The 24,598-nt window shown below is 35.8% G+C and overlaps 4 protein-coding genes across 9 annotated transcripts; all 4 read right to left on the reverse strand.

Moving 5' to 3' along the window:
- Positions 1-1,065: 1,065 nt before the first annotated feature.
- Positions 1,066-3,230, reverse strand: LOC18036107. The gene is made up of 2 exons (XM_024180161.1): positions 2,164-3,230; positions 1,066-2,021 (listed from the first exon to the last, which is right to left on the reverse strand). The coding sequence occupies exons 1-2, from the start codon at positions 2,260-2,262 to the stop codon at positions 1,218-1,220; spliced, it is 903 nt and encodes a 300-aa protein (XP_024035929.1). The 5' UTR covers positions 2,263-3,230; the 3' UTR covers positions 1,066-1,217.
- Positions 3,231-3,314: 84 nt separating this feature from the next.
- Positions 3,315-10,125, reverse strand: LOC18036108 (polyadenylate-binding protein-interacting protein 3). Of its 3 annotated transcripts, none has more exons than XM_024180160.1 (15): positions 9,887-10,125; positions 8,651-8,808; positions 8,416-8,577; positions 8,136-8,272; positions 7,672-7,859; positions 7,237-7,417; positions 6,889-7,128; positions 5,957-6,054; positions 5,776-5,845; positions 5,611-5,644; positions 5,033-5,358; positions 4,741-4,887; positions 4,395-4,490; positions 4,214-4,276; positions 3,315-3,835 (listed from the first exon to the last, which is right to left on the reverse strand). In XM_024180160.1, the coding sequence occupies exons 2-15, from the start codon at positions 8,790-8,792 to the stop codon at positions 3,806-3,808; spliced, it is 1,914 nt and encodes a 637-aa protein (XP_024035928.1). In that variant the 5' UTR covers positions 8,793-8,808; positions 9,887-10,125; the 3' UTR covers positions 3,315-3,805. The 3 variants fall into 3 exon arrangements, with proteins under 3 accessions (XP_024035928.1, XP_024035926.1, XP_024035927.1); XM_024180158.1 differs by having other exon boundaries at positions 8,651-8,812; XM_024180159.1 differs by having other exon boundaries at positions 8,651-8,867.
- Positions 10,126-11,946: 1,821 nt separating this feature from the next.
- LOC18036125 (phospholipid:diacylglycerol acyltransferase 1) lies at positions 11,947-17,854 on the reverse strand. Of its 4 annotated transcripts, none has more exons than XM_006426554.2 (7): positions 16,734-17,854; positions 16,227-16,449; positions 15,803-16,086; positions 14,414-14,741; positions 13,523-13,782; positions 12,512-12,995; positions 11,947-12,224 (listed from the first exon to the last, which is right to left on the reverse strand). In XM_006426554.2, exons 1-6 carry the CDS (start codon positions 17,168-17,170, stop codon positions 12,521-12,523), a joined length of 2,007 nt encoding a protein of 668 aa, XP_006426617.1. In that variant the 5' UTR covers positions 17,171-17,854; the 3' UTR covers positions 11,947-12,224; positions 12,512-12,520. The 4 variants fall into 4 exon arrangements, with proteins under 4 accessions (XP_006426617.1, XP_024035982.1, XP_006426618.1 ...); XM_024180214.1 differs by having other exon boundaries at positions 12,512-13,025; XM_006426555.2 differs by having other exon boundaries at positions 11,947-12,995.
- Positions 17,855-18,676: 822 nt separating this feature from the next.
- On the reverse strand, positions 18,677-24,589 carry LOC18036127 (phospholipid:diacylglycerol acyltransferase 1). Its single transcript, XM_006426557.2, has 7 exons — positions 23,933-24,589; positions 22,839-23,061; positions 22,416-22,699; positions 21,075-21,402; positions 20,148-20,407; positions 19,344-19,829; positions 18,677-19,126 (listed from the first exon to the last, which is right to left on the reverse strand). Exons 1-6 carry the CDS (start codon positions 24,385-24,387, stop codon positions 19,352-19,354), a joined length of 2,028 nt encoding a protein of 675 aa, XP_006426620.1. The 5' UTR covers positions 24,388-24,589; the 3' UTR covers positions 18,677-19,126; positions 19,344-19,351.
- Positions 24,590-24,598: the final 9 nt, after the last annotated feature.

Raw genomic sequence — 24,598 nt, forward strand, 5'->3', positions numbered from 1 at the left:
CAAAACCTTGAGGTTTGAGAGGTTGAGAGACGCAGAAGCAGTAAGAAAACAGTTCCTCAAGCAAAGGGCACTCACTAGCATGCTTTTGGATGATCTGTTCACCTAGATGGGCTCCACCCTTTGGATATCGACATCTAACTCTTGGACCCCATACTGTAAAGCCAACCCTGTCTATCCATGGCATCAATAATAATAGATGACCCTCTTAGACCTTACAAATATCCTAAGTTTCTGCATGCATTTGAAGCATAAGCTTGCAGAACTTAATAAGCGTAGATCAAAATACATCCAAGAAGGGAAACGATTCTCTTAAATACTTCCATCTCTTCGACAAAACACAAGTTCGAGACTCGATCCACGTCATCAGTCTTCTCACCCGTTATGTTAAAATCTGCAGTTTACACATGTTTTTTTTTTTTTCATATAGTGGGAAAACAAGTTATAGTCAAAAGGTAAACAACAACTAAACACATACGAAAAACATAAATAAGAGCTCTAAATCATACTAGCAAATGGACACACAGAGAGCAAAAAAAAAAAAAAAAAAAAAAAGGGAACAAGAAAACAGAAATGCTGCAAGTATTCCTCTGCAGTCTGCACTGTTTTTCGATATAACTTTAAGCCTTTATGACCATGATAGCCCCAAAAAATAAAAGGAAAACAAATCAAAACAATTAATTTAATTTTTTTCACATATATATATATATATAGACACTCACTCACACACACACACACGTATATACATTTATATGAAAATTTGTACCTTTTATTTCATATTTTGGATATACAAAATAATGAGAAATATTAAAACATTTCAATCACCGATGATATAAATACTCCATACTTCTTGAACTTCAGTCACTTAACATTCAACTAACTCTCAACTATTTCATGCCCAGAAGAACATACAGTCTAAATTAAAGAATGAACTTAATCAGGAATTAATTAAAAATAATAATATCAAAGCAACAATTAATTAAAAATTAATATATAATCATAATTGATTTAGCTATAATATAGAAATTTATATTTTGTTAGAACAAAATAACATGTTTAACACCACCAACTTGAGACCTTAATTTGATGAAGCCCCAAGAGCAGCTCCTGAATAATTGACAGTACAGAATAGATAAAACGTCACAAGGTTTTGATTCCAATATACAATGCTTAATGCTTACGCATAAACTCAAAATGTAACCTGAGCTCTCACTAAAGTCTCAAACAACAACTCTAGATGGTTGGTTATCTGGTGTACGCATTTTGAACAACCTTTTCACAATCAAATAGAGCAACCTACCTATCTTCTTTAGCAGCCACCAGCAAATTCTAAGCACATGAATCCCAACAATGACACAAAGCAACCCAACCCAAAACCGTACATAATAATTCCCCACAAGAGAATCAAAGAAACTTTTATCATGTGGGGCTTTAACAAATCCTATAGACATCATATAGGTAGCAGCTGCGAAAAAAACTGAAATGAACATTCCCAATATCAAGATCCCCACAGAAACTTTGTTCTTTAGTGGAACTCCACTGATAAGCAAAAGCATTATGCCCATGGAAGCAGAGAAAGACACAGTGCTACAAGCTATGAAAATGCGATAGTCATTTGTTGTCTTGTAAGCTTGTACTGCAGTGCCAGCTTTGCAAATTGGTTGCCCAGATGGGCAACCTTGATCAGCTTTTGTGTCCGCTTGCCAGAATCCACCTGGCGGGTTTACTGCAACTTGGAAGCTCATGGTGGCTATCAAGGTGGCTACCACCATTAAATTGCCTCTTGTTTTTTCGTAACGATCACTATCAAACTTGAACAACTGTCTCAATGCTGCTTGTGCTTGTGGTTCATCGCGATGATGGAGAGTTACATTTGGTGACAGTGGCAGTGCTTTTGTTTCTGATTTAGTAGATGGAACAGCAATAGCTTCCTGTAAATCTTTTTGAAGCATTGTAAAGCCATTTTCAATCAATGAATTTACATCAACTCTTATTTGAGGTATCGAAAGCAGGTAGCTTGTGGTCTGCACGATATAAGAACAAAATGGTATCACATAGATCTATGTACGTTGCTACAAGTATTAAATATGTGTTAGATTAACAGGATTTTATAATTTTCAACCACAATATATTATATATGAAGTAACATATAAATTAAGGTCCTACCTGAAATTGCTTTAAAGTGGCAGATAACTCCAAAATTGAGTAACCCTGATGGTTCTTTGAGTTAAGAAACCCCTCATCATGCAGCAATGATCTCAGCATTATTTTGAGAGCCTCCAAATGATTGTATCTCACACACAAATGCAAAACTGTATCTCCATGAAATTTCACAAGAGCTGAGTCAAAGTTTGCACTTATCAACTCTTGTACAACTCAACTCTTCCTCTCATGGCAGCCAAATGAAGTGGGATTCTGCCATCTTGATCAGCAACCAAGCAAGCATCTTTGTTTGCTAATAATAACTCTTTAACGATCTGCACGTGGCCCTCGGCTGCAGCTAAGTGAAGAGGTGAGTGCTTGAGGGAGTCCAACTCCTTGGCAAGTTCAGGCTTATGATTTAAAAGAGCTTTAGTGAAGTCTAGATGACCAAGCAAAGCTGAGATATGCAAGGGCGTTTCTCTGAGGGAAGTGAGTGATGTTTTACGCAAAATGAGTGAATCGCTCTGCATCAATGTGTTCAAGCTTCTTACACTTCCTCTGAGGCTTGCTTCATAGAGTTTATGAGTGCTGTCTTCATCATGTTCACGAGCTCCAATCTCCATTACTTTTCCTCCTCTCTCTGTATATCTATCTATCTTTGAATTACTTATTAGAAAGACTCTTGATCATCTTCTTAGAAAGTCTTTTAGGTCAGATAATTGGCTAGGTAAGTCTTCTAACAGAGCGACAGTTGACCAGAAAACGAAGGCGGCTAGTTGTCAACCAGTGGAATATCTTAACTTTACGGGTCGGCAAGTAACAAAAGCCGGACCCTGCGGTTTTCTACTTATTCTAACGATTGGTTTGCGAATGATTTGATCATTATCATTATTTTTCTCTTAACTGCTGAAAAGTCATCATGTACATGAACATACCTACATAAAGTTTAAATTAAATTTGTATGGGCCAAATTTTCTAATTGATTTAAGATCCAACCTGAAAGATGCCTCAGACGTATAAACAAATGCAACAAGTTCCTGAACTCACTTTCGTGGAAACACGCTACTGACACACATGCCTAGTTCTCCACCTAAACAGACCCGCAAGCTATTTGTTTTTCATTATTTCCTCGCTTTCATAATTAATTTACTTGCCATTGCCTCTCACATGAGATATCTCTGTAATTATTTAGTAATTCATTCATAAGCTATGATAAAATACATAAAAAGTTACCTGTCATTACACTAATAAAATAAACATTATTTAAGATAAATACAGAACATTAAAAGATAAAGAAAAAAATGTAAAACAAAAACCCGGACAAGGGTGTATGCAAGAGTTGCTTTTTCATTTTACTTTGATCCAAACGACTTTTGAAAAATTAAAAATTAAAAAAGGGGGAAGAGAGAAGAAAAAAAAATGGAAAGAGAACAGGTTGTTTCGCAGAGAAACTCCAGGTCATGTTACGAGTTATGCATAGAAGGCTATAAAATCATATCCCAGGATAAAAGACAAATCCCTCAGCACCTTTTTGGATTCTGGCTTAATAGCGATTTCATGAACTGCTGAGCTTCCTTCCCAGAAAATTATTCCAAGCAGTCTCTCAGGATTTCTCTCTGTGAGTAGGGCAGAACCTCCACACAGATATTCTAAGCTGATCAACCTGCTAATAATCTCGTCCTTTGTAAGGCATTTCCTGTAAAGAGAAAAGTGTAAGTTAATTAATTTTGTAATACCAATCTCTATAACAAAGCAGAATTTTCAAGAATGCAGTTAATAAGTAATATTGCTTTAATCACCGTGAACGCCATGCTATTTGTTTTGAAGGCAAAAGCTTAACATTTTTCAACCATAAAAATCTAAGAACAAATCTAAAAACGGTGATCTGGTGTTGGTCAAACAGGGAAAAGCAGTCTTTGGTAAGTTCTAAGGACTTGGATACCCTGACCCAAAAAGCATAAATTCAGAAAACATATGACAAAAGGAGACAATTTCAAGTATGCTTATGGAAGTCAATCATCATTCACTGGAATAGTATGGATTACAAAACTTTTAGACGATGAGAATTGCTTACAGGCTGGTAGTTTGGCAAGTAAAAGACAGGCCTGGATTGGCCAACAAGCATCTGCTGTCCATACTGCAATCAGATGAATAAGGGTAATTAATGTCTAATCAGATGACACAAGCAGAAGTCCTAACTAATGCATCAAAAAGCACATGCAGTCTCCGATAAAAAGTTTGAAGTCATGTCATACCTGAGGTCCATGTGGATGATAATATGTTTGTGGTGACTGCATTGGTGCAATCTGTGGATATATGACGGGCTGCTGCGCAGCTAATGAGGGTCCCATCTGCAAATTTTAAGTTAGCCTTAAGGCCCGTAACAATCAAACAAGTTGAAAAGAATGCATTGAGATTTTCCATTCGATGCGTGTAATTTCAATCTCACAGAACCATAAAAGTCTTTAACTTATTAATAAACATGCATAGAAAGAGGATTTGGATTTATTTAAGTTAAAAATAAATTCCAATAAAAAATCAGTCACACTCCTTAAGTGAAACTATGAAAAACAAAGCTTATAAGTTAATTCAACTGCTTACTCCAAAACCAACAGGCAATCCATGCATATGTGGTACAGCAGACACATTAGGTGGATGATAGAAGGCATTATCAGCAACAGGGGATAGAGGCCTAGCAGACGCTTGCGAGGGAGTGAAACTCTTTGCATTAGGATTGAGTTTAAATTCCTGAGACCCACAATTGAAAATATGTCAACACATTGGGAAGAGAGTATCATAAAGGGAAAAAAAAAATCTCAAGCCGTCTGGTCTTTATGTGTTTGCAGCAGTAAAGTCAAACGATCATTTAACACCCATTATACATCAATCACACCTTGGCATAAGGATTCAATGTTGATTTTTCAGAAGATAAAGAACCCATTGACGAGCTTGGAGATAATCCAGGACCACTAGAAGCTGATGCAGCAGCTGCGCGATCTGAATTAGAAGATGCAGAACTACCAGGTCTTCCACGAGAATTTACAGATTGTGGTTCTCCAGGTGCTTTACAAGATGCTGCAACGTCCACTGGTTCCCCATGGGAACTTGTCTTTTCGTTACCCTTTGATAAAACATGAGATGTCGAATATGGAGTTGCATTCGCAGATCGTCCCACTTTGTCAGTGCCAGCCTTCTCTCTGTTTGGTGATGACTGTGAATCTATATTAAACATTGCACGCGGTTAGTGCCATAGATTTGAGGGGAAAACATTTATAATCAAAATAGGGGGAAATTAGATTACATGCTGATGATTAAGAAAGTAATGATCATATTATGCAGAGCCGAAAGTCGAAAGTTCAAATATCAAATGCAACTTATGATAATTCCCACCTCATAAACATTAGTATAATATATCAACCTTAATAATGAGAAAATGTGGGTGACTTTTTAAATCAAAACTTATTCACTCACCCCCAGATTTTGGCAATTGAGCATCCTCTGGTAGCTGCATCAGATGAAGACCAAGTGATAAAAAGGAATATGTATGTTAGAGGGAAACAAACTATAAGCACTTTTACAAGGCAACTCCAAGTTTCCACCGGAAAGTACAAAAATAGTAACTAAATCTTAACTCACCAGCTGCTTTTCTACAAAATCCTTTGCATCATTATTTACTCCACATTCACCAAGCAAATTCTCCTGGACCCTATAATTTTCAAATGTACAAACTCAGTCTCAAAGGATGATACAGGTTATCTTACTCTCAAGGAAACAAGTAATTACAGTATAATCATTAAAAAAAAAAAAAAAAAAACACCTGCTTTCACTGTCAAGAGTAGAGAAATTTCTACTAGGAATTTCAGAGCAATATAAATCTGCACCAGTACCATCAGACTGAGAAGTCTGTGCCTCATCCTGCACCCCACAAGGAAAAAAGAAGGAACACAACACCTTATTTAGGTAAGAATGTACTAATACAAATACTAGAAAGCACTTGGAAGAAAACAAGCTTCATGGTTACAAACATTTTCTCCATTTTGATGAGTAAAATAATTTATCGAACAGAAAAGTTTGCAAGTCTGTTAGGAGAGTTTCTATTGGTTTCAATATGGGCTAGCCATCAGATTGCAAGATGATCAAATAATAGTTGGGCAATGCTTCCAATAGTGGCTTAAAAAATAAAAATTAACATGATAATCCTCTAATATGAATCTTATAGATATGGATTATGGTCCACGTAACTTTTATTTATAAAGTGTGAAGAGCCTCAGATTCACTTGATATAGTATTCTTCTAGATTTACCTGAACCAATCACACATGCTGTGCGTGTCTTCATGGTAAGAACTTATGCAGAAACAAAAAAGATAAAAATATTCAATAGCAGTTCCTGATTCTAATCAGTAAGATCACTGGGACCATGAGGCATACAATATTTTTCTGCATGCCAAGTATGGCACCTAGTCATACTAATAATTCTCGTCTCCCAGATACCATGTATGTCCACCCCTAATAGAGGCCAAATGTTAATACTAAATCTACTCTAATCAAAATCCAGCCCAAAAATACTTGCCCATGTGGATAAATGATTATGTTTTGAGCATAGCCATGGAAATACTAAATTAATAACGAGTCCAACTCTCCGCATTGTTTTCTGAGCTAGATGTGAGTAATTTCTCCAAATACTAGCATTTCAAATTTAAATATCGAGACCTCAATTTCATAGATGGGATTATTGATTGAGGAACTACCACTATGAAAGAGCTTGATGATAATTGAGCTCCATCACTGCTTTTTGCAATGGCAAAATCAGTAGATATCTGATCAACCGAACCAGAAGAATCTCCAAAGGTTTCATTATTATGTGTATTCAGTACAATATCCTCATCTTCTTCATATCCACTATCATCAAACCCTGTACCCCTGTAAACCGAAGAAAACCGGGTCTCCTCATCAATACCAAGATTTTCATGAATGCTGCTGCCTCTTTCCTGATGAACATGCAAACATGCAAACATGAAATGTAAGCAACTGAGAAGACAAATTAACCAAGTAAAAGTTTTTAAGAGGCAAAAATTGACAGTAGGAAAAAAACTCACCTCTGCTAAATGAAGATCTTGTGTATCCTCACCAGCAATTTCTCTGGCTATTCTCGCAGCTTCTTTTTCCAACTCCTCTGTTTGAGGTCCTCTCAAAAGTTTTGTTGTATAAAGTTCCTCATTGAAAGTGGTCTTCACTCCAAATAATGTCTCATTGGTTTCAAACTGATCCCATTTCTTACTGCCCAATTAAAAAATCTTTAAGTCAATACAAAACATAACAATGATGAATGTCAAGAATCTTCAATTACATAAGATCCATAACAGCAGGAAACCTATTCACCATACTATCCTATATAAAGTCTAGATGCATTGCGATAAGAATACTCTATTTTCTAGCTTAAAGTAATTCCAGTTCCTGAGAATATAACTATAGCAACCAACTCGGATGGCCAATCAACAAACAAACAACAGAGAAATAATTGTTATAATCACCTATTCCAAGGGTCATCAAATATATTTTCCAATTCGGGCAACTGAGGAACATCTTCATCAGGGATCCATGGTTCAAGCTCTCTCTCCTCAACATGACGAGTTTGTGATATCAAGGAATCTATCATAAGTTCTCGCTGCTTATCACTTTGGAGCTCATTGGCAAACCCATCACTAGTTACAGCCACATCCTAGAACCATCAATCAAAAAAACCTGGTCAAATCACTAATGATTGACGAATCAAAAGAGACATTCGCTACTTGGAAAAAAAAAATAAATAAAGATATTCATAATTTTTTTCTCATTTATGCATAAATAGACCTATATAATTGCTGTAGTTGAAATATTGCTACATTTCTTTGTAAGAATTGAAAGATTCTAATTGTATATTGCAATCTGAAAAATACAGTTATCTACTACTTAAACTAACTTCATTCAACACAAATCATTAACCATCCGGCACAACCTTTGCTATAACTTGTACAAGTTCACTGGAAGGTATAATGAAATTCTTTGAAGGTGGCTTGCTAACAAACTCAGCAACAGTTTTCTGCCCTCGGAAATTACCGTCTTTTATCAAGCGAGCCATTTTCAAGATGACACCTGAAATTGACATACAAGGAAAGTTCAAAGCAATGAATAACTGAAGAAATGTTACATAAAACACTTGCAAAGAAAACAATACCAATCCACAAAAAGAAAGGAAAAGCAGATGCTTTTGACTAAAAGGAAATCAATGAGCATACCAAAATCTTTTTCATCGCTCGTCGCATGAAATATTCCAGCATATACTGATCCACTTTTCACTTGGACTTCCACAGATAGTCCAATAAGACATGATGCTAGGTATAACAATTTATCATGGGAAGAAACCGCACAACTTCCAGATTTGCTACCAATCACTGAACCTAAACAAAAAGAATTAGGGATTTTTTTTTTTAAAAAAGTAAAAATTAAATTAGTTAGGAGAACGAAGCTTACCTGTAGTTGTTACTCTGCCAGAATTTGATTTTCCAGATTGTGATTTACTCTCCAGCCTTGTCCCACCTTCTCTTTCACCTCTTCGACGGCCAAATCCATTAGCAGTGGATTTTGGGGGCATTACTTGTTGCAAATTCATCATCAGCAAAAGAAGCCCTCTACCTAGGAGAAAGAAACTTTTAGGCCAGTCTCCTATGGTAGTATCAGAAGGTGAATCCTCCAGAGAGCATGCAATGATTGTGATTAGAATACAGCAACAGCATCATAAAAGAACGAAGTATATGCTTAGCAAATAACATTAAAGATTAAGAGAGATAAAATGTAGTCATAGATCCCTGTGAACTAATTATCTGCTTTTCCTGACTTGAAGGAGGAGGGAGGGAAGGGGGATAAAGTTTCTTCTACTCCTTTCAATAAGAAACAAAAAGCTTCTATATTAAAATTGAATAAGGAAGAAAGAAAAGCTTCTATATTAAACATTAAAGGCTTATCACATGTAAAGTAGGAATATATATAAGACAGTTTAGGAATCCAGGATAAGGAATAAAATATCCCACTTGAAAGTTACACATAAGAACAGATTATTAACTCCATCAGAAGTGGCTAGAATGAAAATTTTCCACCACTTCAAAATCTTATGTCACTCCTCCCAAGTAATCTATAAATGGAAGCAAAATGGTTAGCAAAGCACTGCTCACATCTTGAGCAAAGCCCGCTGCTCTGAAGCTTCCAACCTGCCTTAGAAATTTTTACCTTCTATGCCACACATAAACCCAACTTCACACTCCACGGTAAAGAAACTCACCCCATTATACATGAATGACACTATCAATTTTGATAAACAGTTCCCAAAAACCAAAAATCCCATAGAAAACACCTTCTAACCCAAACAAAACATCACAAGATCACAAACGCACGCATAATCTAGCATGTAAAAACAATACCATGAATAAATTTGTTTGGTTGCCAACAGAATGCAACAAAATGGCACTTCACGCCTCGGCTAGATTAACCATAACATAAAATCGGAGATCAAAGTCTCAAATAAATCTTCCTACGTCCAAAATAATCCGTCTTTCGTATAATTCAAAGCTCTAAAAACCCTAAGTTATTATTATAATTCGTGAGATAAGTCAATAAAAAAAAAAGGAAATTAAACACTCTACATTTCTAAATAAGAAGTTCATAATAATGATAGATGATATCATAAATATCTGAAGTTCGAAGATCAATTACCTTAAATAATAAATAAATAAAAAGAGGTTAAATTAACGGGTGAGGGGATGGGATGAGTCGAGAGAAGTCAGAGAGGAGATGGGGCGAGTTGACTCAGTGAGTTAGGGTTATTTTTGAATTTAGACGGGAAGGGACGATCACGTGACGATATCACGAGCCAAAGAGGGAGAGAATTAGACGGAGAGGACTCGGCGTGATCCAGAGAGAGAGTAAAAGGAGAAAAGAAAGAGGGACAATGACAATGAGGCTATGTAAGGAAATTACAGGAATGATTGTCTGTGCGCGAGTACATTCTAAAAGGATTAGAATTTTATTTTTTATTTTCCATATTTTTTTTAGAGAATTTTGAGGAGAAAAGAAAATTAAGAAGAAATTTGTCTATATATAGTAATTTACTTGATTTTCTTATTTTCATTTTTCTTGTCCTAACAAGACTTTTATACAGCATTAGTCTCATGTAATTAAAAAAAAATGACTTTCAGACAAAAAGAAATTCTTAAAAATATAATTTGTGTATTTGTTTTACTTTGAACTCCTTTCCTTTTTGAAAAAAAAAATGAATTCCAATTTAATTCAATTTGTTATTTGGGAGGATTCTACTAATTTTGCATAATAAGTTTTCAAATGCAAAAGTGCGGTTCTTTCTTTTTTTTTTAATAGATAAAATAGAAAATATAATTATCAAATAAATATTATTTTCACATGTATCTATAAGGCAAATATATCATTCTTACTACGTTGGTTTAATTATTTAGTTACTTATTCTCATTTATAGTATGAACAAGATTACTAATTGCAAATTTCCTCTTGATAAAGTTTGCGTCACCCATCAGCCGTCCGTGTTGAGGGTAAGAGAGATCACCAGGCTTTCAACACTTCAATTACAAGTGGAAGGATCATAACTCCATAGGGGCCAAGATATAAAAATTTATATACTTAAGAGGTTGTAACATATAAACAACGAATTTGATTGGCCAAAACAATAAAATTTACACACTTTCAACTAATGGATATAAATTAAGTTTCATTTTAAATTATATATAATAAGTTTCCAAATCTTAGAATTATGGCGCTTTCCTACTTTTAAGATGAGGAAAAAAATAAAATTATTAAATAAATATTACTTTAAATTTCTTTAAAATAAATTTTCTTATTTTTACGTATTTTCTTGATTGAGTTATAATTTTCATTTTTCATTTTGACATAATAACTTTTTTCACATGTCTTCTTAGTAGAGCTTGCATCACTTATCCATATCAAGAACAAGAGTTGTCCGCAACAAGTAATTTCATTAGGTTCAACACTTAAATTTCGAGCATAACTAAAACTTTGGTTTGACAAGGACCATAATATAAAAGTAACAAACTTAAGAGGACCATAACACAAAACAATAAACTGAGGGGCTAAAATATAAAAATACATACAAATAAAATAAATTTCGGTTGGGTTAATTTCAGTTGACCCCTAATAAATTAATTATTCTCAGAATATCACTAAAGCTATTGCAAATTATTTTCTAGAAGATTAAAGATAAGCGCAAATAAGGATATTTTGAGGATAGTTAATTCATTAGAACTTAGAATCACAAAATTAACCTATTTCAGTTCACATTTGTGAGGGTATTAGACTTTTAAATGACAGTTACAAGTTGATCTTATCGGGGACTCATGTTGATGATTTTTTTTTTTTAATTTCTCTTTATATTTTTAAGATAAAAATTGAGATTTATAATAGTTTAAGGATATTTTGTGGATACTAATTTGGGGATTGCAAAATTAACCCATTTCAATTTAACTATTTTCTGTTCTAAAATCTTGGGCCAGCAAAATTCTGCCACTTATTTTGAAAGGACGTGATTAATTAACATCAAAACCAACGAAACAAAATGTTTCCATATATACAAAAAAAAAAAAAAAAAAAAATTTCAGGGCATTCAAAGTGGGACGCAGATAGTGAAATATATTTATGATGCATCCAGAATCTAACTCTTTGTTTTGTGAACAACATAGCTATACTGACCACCAGAAGGAAGCACATGCTTTCTCCCCAACAAAACAATGCAAGAATCCAAAAACATGAGTTTTTCTCATTAATAGGAGTAATAATAAACAATGGAAAATTTGGTAATTTTACACATTTCCTCATTACTAATTTACAACAATCAAGTGTTTTGCCCCTAATCGGTGATTGACTGATGAGAGCTGCACGAAAGTTTACATTTTACAACATTAAATCTGGCATCTGGTTCCCGCGCCAGCCACCAAGGCTTCGTGGTAGAAATATGCACTGGTGGGGAGAAGGGCTTTCCCCAAGATCAATCAGAACCTTAATTTCCAAGCTGCACCGATAAGAGATGCAATTTCAGCTAATTCTCTGGAATACAGGGATGCTACAAATTGATACAAGTTAACAATATCCATAGCAGAAAATAATTTGGATTTTTGCCAGTCAAGAAATTGCAAAGAGCTGGTTATGTGGCAAGATCTACGGGCATTATGAATCTGACTTAATGTTCATGAAGTAAAATGCATGTCACACTTGGATATATGAAGGGTTATGAAGATAATGCCTTAGTTTATGTACTAGTTTGTTTTTGCCGTTCAAAAGATTGGGAGAGAGAAATACCCTTTTAAATTACAGTTGTAAGTTGATCTTTTCGGACCACTTGAAGATGTCAGAATAAACTTGATTGCCACCCAAGTCTTCTCCGGTAGCCCCAGCTGCCACCCTTATAATATCTTCAATTAATGCAAAATTTCCCATAATATCAACATGATTACCACTTAGAGTGCCTCGGCCCTCCAGCAGATTGGCAGGAGGAGAATGGTCATATTCCCTAATATATGTACGAATTCCTGAAGGATTAAATCTAGTTTTCCCGCGCCAACCTTTGGCACACATAAAGCCTGCACTTAAAACAGGTACAGTCTCATCCCCATCTACCGAATAGACTCCATCCTTCAGACAGCTATCTTCATCGTCAGCTGAAGTATCAATCTGAAATGGAATGCCACACTCAGCTGAAGTTAACTTATAGACATAAGCTCTTTCGGTGGGTAAGCCAACTCCGTACAGTGAATAGATTTCCATATCTGGAGCAGTTGGCAACCTACAAAACCAGAGTGAAGGAAGCAGAGCACTGAGAAATAAATGAACATCTATCAGCTATTAGGAAAATATTCCCCATGAATTGCATTAATCATTGGAAAGGTCAAGTATTAGAACCACAACGGAGGAAAAAGGGTCCTAAATGGTCATTATATCAGAATTATAACATCTTAGTTAAGCAAAAAAATTAAGAAAACATTTAAATAAAAACTGTAGATAATTTCCGATTAGGCATATTCTAATAAGATTGCAATGAGAAGTTGAACTATTATGCATATGAGGGTTGCATATCCAGATGGAATTCCATCTTAAAAAGTATCATCTTCCGGCACAGCACAATATTAAGCTTGATTTATGAATTTAAATTACTTCAATTTACCATTTCACTTAGTTTGTCAAATACATAAAACTAAATAAGAAGATCGACAATGATATTACCATAAACAACATTCAGAAAGCGATACCAAGAAAAATCATCAACGCACAGCAATAATAATAACTGAAATAATGAAGTATAAACACTCTTACGTTGTCTCCAAGGGGTTTGACCAGTATTTGTAGTGTTGGTACTCTGGGTTATCCAAGTTTTCAGCAATTCCATAAGAGAAATGAGCATCACCACGTGCCATCATCTTTGGAGCAACAAAGTGAAGCAAATCTATAATTAATCCAGCAGTGTAAGCTTTAAATTCTGCTACAGCTTTAATACCACCGTATCCCATTTCATGATATTCTGTCCACACTTCGCTACAAGTACTATTTGCAACACTTTGGCCCTTGAAAGCATCCTGCACAATGATAGAGCCAAAAACTTAAATGCAATGAATCAAAATAAAATGATTCAGGGGTTTTATTCATAGCATTGAGCAAACAAGAGAAAAGACTAGTTTATTTTTCCGAGGAAACTTAAAAAATAAGACAAGTTTCAGTGACACAAAAGCATATTGTCATGCATATCTGCATCATCCACACGGTATAATTCACTAAACAGTCTACAATAGGAGGTTGCACATATAGGCTGACTTCTGAAGATCCCAAATTTCTTCACCTTCATTTAGCCAAATGGTGGATAACTTGAAGGACAACCAAAGCATCATACGATGACATAGGAAAACTAACTCACAGATTCTTGTAACAGGTAATTGTTCTCCAAAGAAAAATTGCTATTAGTTTACGAGCTTCGAAATAATCAATTCTCAACTTGTGATGTGACATATAAATGAAGGGCATCTTCTGATTTCCGCAAACATCATACCACACATTGCCTCAAAAGTGAAAGAAAAGACCAGTAAAGTTCCATAATTCTCAATAAAAATCAACCAAATAATTTGCTTCTAAATGGGCATCAGCTGTATTTGATATGTACACACACACACACGCATAAATTCCGACCACAACTTCAAGGAAAGATAGCCTTACCCTAAAATCAATCCTTTCAATCTCAGATGAAGGTGCGTCTGCTACATCTTTTCCAAATGATATAACTCTTCCATAATTTACATGCTTTCTTTGAGAAACCACAACTTCACTCCCATTTTCATTAGCAATCTGGGTATCATTGGCTATTTGCCTTTTTCTGCTAGGAGAATGGCATTCCTCAGGTGACCAGTCAAGACCACCCCATATAGTGTCCCCGCCTTTCGGTATCATTGACATGGTTGAATCCCAAGTGCGGGTCATCCTCATTAAATGTTGCAAGGTTTGATGAGGAAAAAGATCATGATCCAAAAAACCTGGTGTAATGGCCCTAAATTTTGAGGGACATATTCTTAGTTCTTCATTAAGCAAGAAATAAAATCCACTTGTTCATCTTATATAAAATTAAATGACTAATAGATAAATCGTATGCAGCCAAGCAATGTATAAGCATGGTCACTAGTGATAAGAGACACCTAGACTCCACTCAAGAAATAAAACAAACACTTACAGGTTGTAAATTTGCTTGGCTCAAAAGAAAATGCAGACATTTAGTTTCAAATAGGGAAGCAGAGCAAAGAAACAAAAATAAACAAAAGTAGGCAAATGAAACAAGAATCAAAAGTTTATTTCTTTTAACACAACATCACAGGCAAAGATTCATTTATGACAATTTGCAATATAATCTTTCCTGCATTGTACAACAACAAGACAAGTGATATAAGCTGGTGAAGAATGCCAAAAATATACTTCAACACAGTCACAATATTTTGTGAGGTCAAATAAAGCATGGCTGTCTTTTATAAGAATATAAGCATAAACATAGATCCAAACTACAGCCGTAACTAGGACCACTATAAATTGAACAATAGATCAAGCTCTTAGCTGCAAAAACTAAGAATATTTTGGGAATAAATATGACAAAGTGGCTCCTTAAAAAACGCCCAAATGATGACAGAGTTTCCCCAAAAAGAAAAAAAAAAAAAATATATATATATATATATATATATATGTATATATATACCAGAATGCACTAGAAATTGGTATCCATGGTTGTTTTACATTTTTACAGGCAAATAAATTCAATTTTGTCTTGCAGACAGTGTGTTGCTGAAAAAAGAGGGAGAGAGATTACTCAAGAGCACTTATAGAGCAGCCAAGAAATTAGTTGAAATCATGATTCTGGGATTGCATAAATCAAGTATACTAGTTCAGAAGGTTGTCGTGATGAATGGTGAGGATATTTGAAACAAATTAATTTGCCACAAATTGCTTGAATTTTCCCAATCCTCTGTGAAGAGATTATTATTCTTGCAAAATTTATTTACATCAAATAACCCATCAAAGCATGAATGCTTTGTATCTGTGTGCGGATAGATACGAGATATTTACCTGGCAACTGCAACATCTTTAGCTTCAGCAGAGAAAAGCCCAGCAACAGCTTTTGGAACACCTAAAAATGGACCACCAATGTTCATCACTGCCTTTATATGCTTAGCACACCAATCAGGTCCACCACCACCCCCCATTGGAGCTGGTGCCTCGACCCACTTCATAAAATGTAGAAAGTACAAAACGCCCATTGAATGTGGAATAATAACTGCTTTTTTCCCACCATTTGTAGCTACCATCAATTCTATGTTGCTTTTAATTCGGCTGAGTGTTTGGTCCCTCACCTGATTAATTAAGTTCAAAAGAAATATTAACATAGAGCATATAATTCATGAAAATATGTAAATGAAAAACCAGCTTCAAAATCAATGAACTCCAAATACATTGGCATAATATCAAAAAGAAATTTAAGTTGGAAGAATACCTCAGTGTTTTGAAATGAAAGTCTCCAATCATAAGCAGCCATATACATGTTTTTCTCCTCATATCCAATATTTGCCAAGTTAGCAATCAGAACTGCCCAAACAAAATAACCAGGAGCAAAGTAATCAGCAGCCACAAGTCCAGAGACGGGCCTGACCCTTATACCTGAAGGATCTAGTCCGGTTTCATTGTCCAGTGACATGTGCTCCACCCAGCATAGAGGTCTGCAAAAATCCATTTCAGATTCGCAGAAACGTGCTTAATTATCTGAATCAATCATCAAAATTCGCAAGCGCAACTAACATACATAAAATTGACAAGAAACCAACGTCCAAGCCCACACCTATGGCAAAGGTTTTTATCTCTAGATCAATCATGTGCCATTTCAGGATAGTAGATTATTTCCACACCGTCATATTAATTGGAAATAGCAGAAAAATTGTCCAGGGATACCTAGCAAATGGATTAAATTAAACCCAAGAATTAATCAACAAACAATAATCGATACCTCTTATAAACTTCACCAAAAGTACCGCCCCACAAGCGCTTCCTGAACAACCCATCAGCACACTGGTGCCCTTCCCACAGCTCTAATCCACCTGTCACAATTCCCGGCACAAACACTACCGGATGCTTCACCGTCAACCCCTCCTTCTTCAATTTCACGCCCGGTGGGTCCGGCACCGGGCCCGTAATTGCCTCCGTCACGTACTGATTAAACGACGTCGGAATTGCGTTGTATAAAAATAGCAAAAACCACCACGTCACGCATATCCAACCAATCAGCCAACAGCAAGAATCAATACACGACCAACTCTTCTGTTTTTTGGGGTTTTTGTCCTTTGAAGCTGCTTTGTTTTTCTTATCATCTTCTTGGTAAATGTTTGGGTCTGATTCTGTGGCGTTTGAGGTTCCGGTGGGTTTTCTTTGGCGAAGTAAAGACATTGTTTATAAAACTCTGATTGTTTGTCGGGAAAATCAATGAAGTTTCTCGAGAAGTTTTTTTTTTTTTCTTTAAAAAAAAAAAGAACTTATTTGAAAATTGAAGAAAAATTGATTATATACTGTCTCTAATTTTCCCGAGAAACTGTTTAGTTTCCCGGAAACAAAATGCTTACTAGAACAAAATACCAGCTTATTTGCATGACAAAAGAAGAAGCTTTTTAGGTTCTGTTCGTTTCCAGATTTACATAGCTAGATTCTGTTCGTTTCCAGATTTACATAGCTAACTGAATAGACTTAAATTAAACTGAAATAAGCGCTTTAATTAACTCAAAAAACGTAAATTTTAGCTAAAACTGCTCAACAAGTTTGGGGAAAGAAAAAGATATGAGAATAGCGACGAAAAAGGTTGAAAGAGCAGATAAAAATGATAGTGGTAGCTTTTTTATAAAATTTATGAAGAAAAAGTTAACTGAGAAAATATTTATTTTCTCGGGAAAGAAGCAAAGGGCCATGGACATTTGGCGGGGAATAAAGGTGGTTGGGCTCAATAACGGCGGTGAGGCGTGTGAGTGGGAGGAGCTGATAAGGCGTTGATTGGTTAGTCGCTTCCCCCCTGCGACCCAGTAAAATATTTACACGCGGGTATGCTTTATCTTTTGGCCCGCCAGCCTGTCAGATGAGGAGTCTAGAGTGCAGAGACAGCTATTTATTAATTGCTCAAAACGACTCGTTTCTAGATGCATTTGACCGTTTTTAATTTTAATAATAAAGGCGTTTCTAAGGATTTGTCGACCGTTACTTAAATAACAATACGTTCCTATTTGATCACATTTTTAAGCTCAAATAATCAAATTTGATGGTTAATTTTATTTTAAAAAAAATTGACGACCAAATTTTCAAACTAAGACTACAGAGGGCCGGTTGAAAGAATATTCCCCAATCCCCATTTTGCACGTGGTCACATGACTCGCATGCAATTTAAAGGGTGTTTTACGGTCGAGTCTTTATGGCCGGCTAGCTAAGTTGTCAAACAAACCAATAAGTCACATAATCAATTAGTAAAATGTTATTAATTTCTTTCTGGCCTGGTCCGTCTTTAACTTTTTAGCTTATTAGCACAATAACACGAGGTTACTTTGACAATTTTATTGCTATAATGTAAAAAGATCAATTACTGATAAAAAAAAAAAAAAAAATGTGTTCATTGGTTGGTCCCTTTTCATTCTACTATTTTAACAAATTATTTTATGATTTATGTAATTGTAATATTTCTAAATAATCCAATAGCTTTTAAAATTAGATTTCATGAGATATCGCCATATGAGATATCTTTTCTTACCACCCCTAATACGTAGTTCAATTGGCCATGAATGTTTTTTTTTCGCACTTGTGATCACTAAAATTTGAATAATAATGGGCGATCTACAACCATGTGTGTATAATAGTGGATTCATAGTAATCACTTAATAATATAAAAAAATAAGGAGAGAATTTACATTTACGATGTTCGTCTAATAATAATTTGCAGCTTCTGATGATTTTAGGTGACTCAATACAATCACTTCATTTCATTGAATTCATAAAACTTTAAGCTACAATGAATACATATTTCTACCCCCCCTAAGAAAATGGCAAAAAAAGAAAACAACAAACATACAATCATAAAAATCCGAAGATATTTTCTTCTTTTCTGTCGTATAAGTTTATATCAAAATCAGTTACAACAACCGCATGTCTTCCCCCCGGCACAAAACAGAAGCATCGGGTTGATGAGACCGGCAAGAGAGTTTACGCTTTACACCACAAAATCCGGCATCTGGCCTCCAATCCTGCCGTCAACATTAGTGGGAAATCTGGCATGCCTTCAAGCATGCCAAAAAATTTGGCAGCTTCGTATATGCACCGGCGGACAGAAGGCCATTTCCACCAAATCAATTTTATCCTGAAGTTCCAAAGCTGCACAGACAAGAATTGGAAAGGTTTCAGCTAGTGCTCTTGAACAGAGATGACGAAAACATGAGTTTACAATATCAGAAGCAGAAATAGTTCAGATGCAATTTTTGCTTTCCACAAGAAATTGCAAATGGCAGTTAATTTGGAAAGATATATTGGCATGGTGAATCCTCCTTATGAAAAGATTGATATTGCTGTAAAATCAGGAGAAAGTGCAGACCCGTCAAATTACAGCTGCAAGTTGATTTTCTCGGACATCTTGAAGATGTCGGAATGAACTTGATCACCTCCCAAGTCTTCTCCTCTAGCCCCAGCTGCCACCCTTATAATATCTTCAATCAATTGGAAATTTCCCATTATATCAACATGAGCACCACTTTGAGTGCCTCGGCCTTCCAGCAGATTGGCTGGAGGAGAATGCTCGTACTCCCTAAGATATGTCCGAATCCCAGAAGGATTAAATCTAGTTTTCCCACGCCAACCTTTTGCACACATGAAACCTGCACTTAAAACAGGTACAGTCTCATCCCCATCTACAGCATAGACTCCATCCTTCAGAGGGGTATCATCATCATCGGCTGAAGTATCAATCTGAAATGGAATGTAGCAATCAGCTGAGGGAGTTAATTTGTAGACATAAGCTCTTTCGGTTGGTATGCCAACTCCATACATAGAAAAGATTTCCATATCTGGAGCATTTGGTAACCTACAGAACCAGAGTGAAGGAAGCAAAGCAGTCAGAATAAATCAATATCTACAAGCTATCAGGAAAATATCCTCATGAATTGCAATAGTCATTGAATAGATCAAGTAGATTGAACTGCAACATGGAAACTACAGAAGACGGCCTAAATAGAAAAGAAATTTAAGAAAATTATACATCAAAACTATGGCTACTAAACTACTATATTGAAACATCGACTATGGTTTTACTAAACAACTACAATCAGAAGCTGATAGCAAGAAAAATCATCAAATCAGAGCGATTACAATTACTGAAGAAACGCAGTACAAGAACTCATACGTTGTCTCCAAGGGGTTTGACCAGTATTTGTAGTGTCGGTACTTTTGGTCATCCAAATTGTCAGCAATCCCATAAGAGAAATGAGCACTACCACGTGCCATCAATTTTGGGGCAACAAAGTGAAGCAGATCTAAAACTGATTCGGCAGTGTATGCTTTATATTCTGCTACAGCTTTAATACCTTCAAATCCCATTTCATGGTATTCTGTCCACACATCACGACAAGTATTATTTACAACACTGTTACCCTTGACAGCACCCTGCACAATAACAAAATCAATAAAGTAAATGCAGTTAGTGGGAAAAAAAAATGATTGTGAAGTTCAATCTGTAGCAACAAGCACACCAGACAAAAGAGTAAAATACTACTTTGACTGCAGAGGAAAACTGTGAAAATAAGCACACAATTGACTTTCAGTGCCATAAAAACACATTGTCACGCATCTGCATAATCTGCTGTGCAGTATAATTTAGATGAGCAGTCCACCAAAGAAACTTACACAGAGGGAGAGACTTTTAAACATGTATAATCTTTCTCCAACCATTTAGCAAAATGGTAGATTGAGGTACAAGCAAAGCATCTTACAGTAACACAGGTAAACTACCTCAGCATTTGGTTTCAAAGGAAGAATTGCTATAATTTGCTAAAGAAATTCGACTCTCAACATAAGATGTGAAGTATATGATACAAAGGGTCCATCTTCTGATCTGTAGTGCATATCATTTAACGCATTGACCCAAAGGGAAGGGGAAAAAAAGAGAAACAGAAGACTAGTGGAGACAGTCCATTTCCAATCCACTCAAAGGTCATACCAAAAGTTTACTCTTAAATGGGTTTCATTTATCAAGTGAGAAGAAAAATGGAATTCCTGTGACCATGATAAAATTTGAAGTCTTTCTAGAGTATGGTAAGACAGAAAGACTTACTCTGAAGTCTATCATATCAATGTGAGATGAAGGTGCCTCCGCTATATCCTTTCCAAATGATATAATTCTTCCAAAATTTACATGCTTTCTTTGAGAAGCTACAACTTCACTGTCATCTTCATTTGCAACCTGGGTATCATTGTTTCTTTGCTTTCTTTTGCTAGGGGTATAGCCTTCTTCAGGTGACCAGTCAAGACCACCCCAGATAGTGTCCCCACCTTTTGGTATCATTGACATGGTCGAATCCCAAGTGCGAGTCATCCTCATTACGTGTTGCAACGTTTGAAGGCGAAATATATCATTATCAAGAAAACCTGGTGCAGTGGCCCTGCATTTTGAGGGACACTCTTAGCTCTTCATTGTGAGCAAGAAAAAAATTACACGTATTCATGCATTGTGTAGAATAAAATCAATAACTAGTAGATTAACTTCAGGCATCATGAGGTGCTACTGCCAGCAGGCAATGTATTGTGTTCATTAGTGATAAGAAACACCTCTTTTGCACTCAAGAACAAAAGAACGATTAGAGGTTGTTGTTTACCAATCACAAAACCTGCAGAAATCTCATTGCAATTTAAGAAGTGGACTAGAAAATGGCCAGAAAGATAATTTAAAGTAAGCAAAGCAGGAACAACAGCAAAATGATAATTTTGAAAACGGAAGTATTATTCAGATAATTTTCAAAATAATCCTTCCTGCATCGTACAACAAAGATAAGTTATAAGCCAGTGAAAAATAGCAAACTACTCTCCACAACTTCAATCCTATATTTTCTATGAGGTCAAACAAAGCACACCTATATTTATAAGAAGAAGAAGCAAAGCTACATAAGTGAACTTCAATAACCTAACACTGTTATAAATGAAATAAGGAATCAAGATGTTAGGAATCAGAAAACCTAAGAATTTTTTCACAATGAATACGGCAAGATAGCTGGCGAAAAAACACCCGAGATAATTGAGAGATAAGTAAAACAGCACAACGAACTAGAAATTGGCGTCCATGGTTGTTTACACATAATAAAGGCAAATATAGGGAGTCTCTCTAAAATTCAATTATGCCTTGCAGACAACAATGTATCATTAAAAGATTAACGAAGATCTTTCTAAAGCATCCAAGATAGTAGTTGAAATCAGGTTACTTAGATTGCATACATTTGAGTAAAAGGTTCCAGAACGTGGCAAGAATGCTTGCCAAAAATTAATTTGAGAAATTTTGAACAAATTTTCTCTATCCTCTGTGCAAAGTATATTATCCTCACAAACTACATTTACATCAAATAATCCATCACAGCATGATTGCTCTGCTCTGCACTATTGGGGATATATACTAGATAATTACCTGATAACCGCAATATCTTTAGCTTCAGCGGAGAAAAGCCCACCAACAGCTTTTGGAACGCCAAAAAATGGTCCACCGATGTTCATCACTGTCTTTATATGCTTAGCACACCAATCAGGTCCACCACCACCACCCATTGGAGCTGGTGCCTCAACCCACTTCATAAAATGTAGAAAGTACAAAACACCCATAGAATGGGGAATAATAACTGCCTTATTCCCACCATTAGTAGCTACCATCAATTCTATATTACTTTTAATCCGGCTGAGTGTTTGGTCCCTCACCTGATCATTAGAGTTCCAAGGAAATATTAGTACAATGTAGATAATTCATAAAGAATGTAAAAGAAAATATCAGGCACAAACTCAATGAATTCCATGGGCATGGTATAACATCAATAAGAAATTCAAGCTGAAAGCAAACCTCTGTGTTTTGAAACGAAATTCTCCAATCATAAGCAGCCATGTACATAGTTTTCTCCTCATATCCAATACGTGCCAAGTTAGCAATCAGAACTGCCCAAACAAAATAGCCAGGAGCAAAGTAATCGGCAGCCACAAGTCCAGATACAGGCCTGACCCTTATACCAGAAGGATCTAGTCCAGTTTCATTGTCTAGTGACATGTGCTCCACCCAGCACAGAGGTCTGCAAAATTGCGCAACCAGAACAAAGAAATATGGGCATTAATTTTCCAAAATACTAAAGGAAGTTCACAAGCCCAACTAACACAAATAAAACTGACTAGAAAAAAACATCCAACAATATTTACAGGTTTTTGATCCATATCATTCATATGCTGTTTCAGGATCATAGACTTTTTCCAGACCCCGCCGTATCAATTGGCACTTGCAAAATAATTGCTCTTGGGTTTCAGCACGAAAGATAAATTTATAAACAGAGAAAAGAACACAAATACCTTTCCAGCTCACATCTTATTTCCATTTAACGGTATCAGAGAGGCCGTCATAAGAAAACTAAAGCAATGCCATTTATTTTGAACAAATGGCAGATAATATTAACTTCATATTAGACAGACAAGTTTGACCTGTTATCATTTTGAGCGAAGGACAGAGATTAAAGAAGCTTTAAGCGCCCACAATTGAAATATTCAATCAAATAATTCATTACTTTCATGTTTAGACCAGATGCATGAGCATATCAGATGTGAAAAAAAAAATTGAAGTTTTGATTTCTCGATTTTGATTTTTATGTCTGAACTCTAGAGAGTAAAAAAGGTCACAAATCAGAGAAGTAATTCAACCATAAATCTTACATCCAACGAACAAAATAGAAGTTTTATCACGAAGGCAAGTTCTTTGTAATAAAACCCAATTCCATTCACATCTTTTACTACCAAATTACTCAAAAATCAGCATCTTATAGTGTGTTTTCAAAATCACATCAGTTACAAGTGTTCAGTGAACACTTACTTTACTCAACCTCATCACCTCAATGCGCAAACAATAAGCACATACACTAAACAAAACAATGAATCAACAAAGCAAAAACCAATAACCTCTTATAAACTTCACCAAAAGTGCCACCCCACAAGCGTTTCCTAAACAACCCCTCAGCACATTGGTGTCCTTCCCACAGCTCCAACCCACCCGTCACGATTCCGGGCACGAAAACCACCGGATGCTTCACCGTCAACCCTTCCTTCTTCAACTTGACGCCCGGAGGATCCGGCACCGGCCCCGTAATTGCCTCGGTGACGTACTGATTAAACGACGCCGGAATTGCGTTGTACAAAAACAGCAAAAACCACCAGGTGACGCAGATGCTACCGATCAGCCAACAGCAAGAATCAATACAGGACCATTTCCGCAGCTTTTTGAGGGCAATTTCTTCGGCGTTCTGGTCTTTTGTGGGGATTTTCTTCTTGTTGTCATCTTCTTTGTCGATGCTGCTTGGGTCTGAACGCGTGGGGCGTGAGGTTTCGTTCGGTTTTCGTCGGCGAATTAAAGACATTGTCTTTACAAGATGATTCAGTTAGTTTCTCGGGAAAATTTGACACACGATTTTCCGAGAAATTGTTGAATTTTCTAGGAAAATAAAAGTGCCATGTATTGAGTTAAAATATATGTCATAGCTAATTTGTCAAAATTAGACTGTTTGGCCTTGGGTGCGGCGTCCTAATTTTAGGACTCCTAAAATGTTAAAAAAATATATACATACATAC

The sequence above is a fragment of the Citrus clementina genome, unplaced genomic scaffold (genome assembly GCF_000493195.1).
Source record: "Citrus clementina cultivar Clemenules unplaced genomic scaffold, Citrus_clementina_v1.0 scaffold_7, whole genome shotgun sequence".
Taxonomy (NCBI): domain Eukaryota; kingdom Viridiplantae; phylum Streptophyta; class Magnoliopsida; order Sapindales; family Rutaceae; genus Citrus; species Citrus x clementina.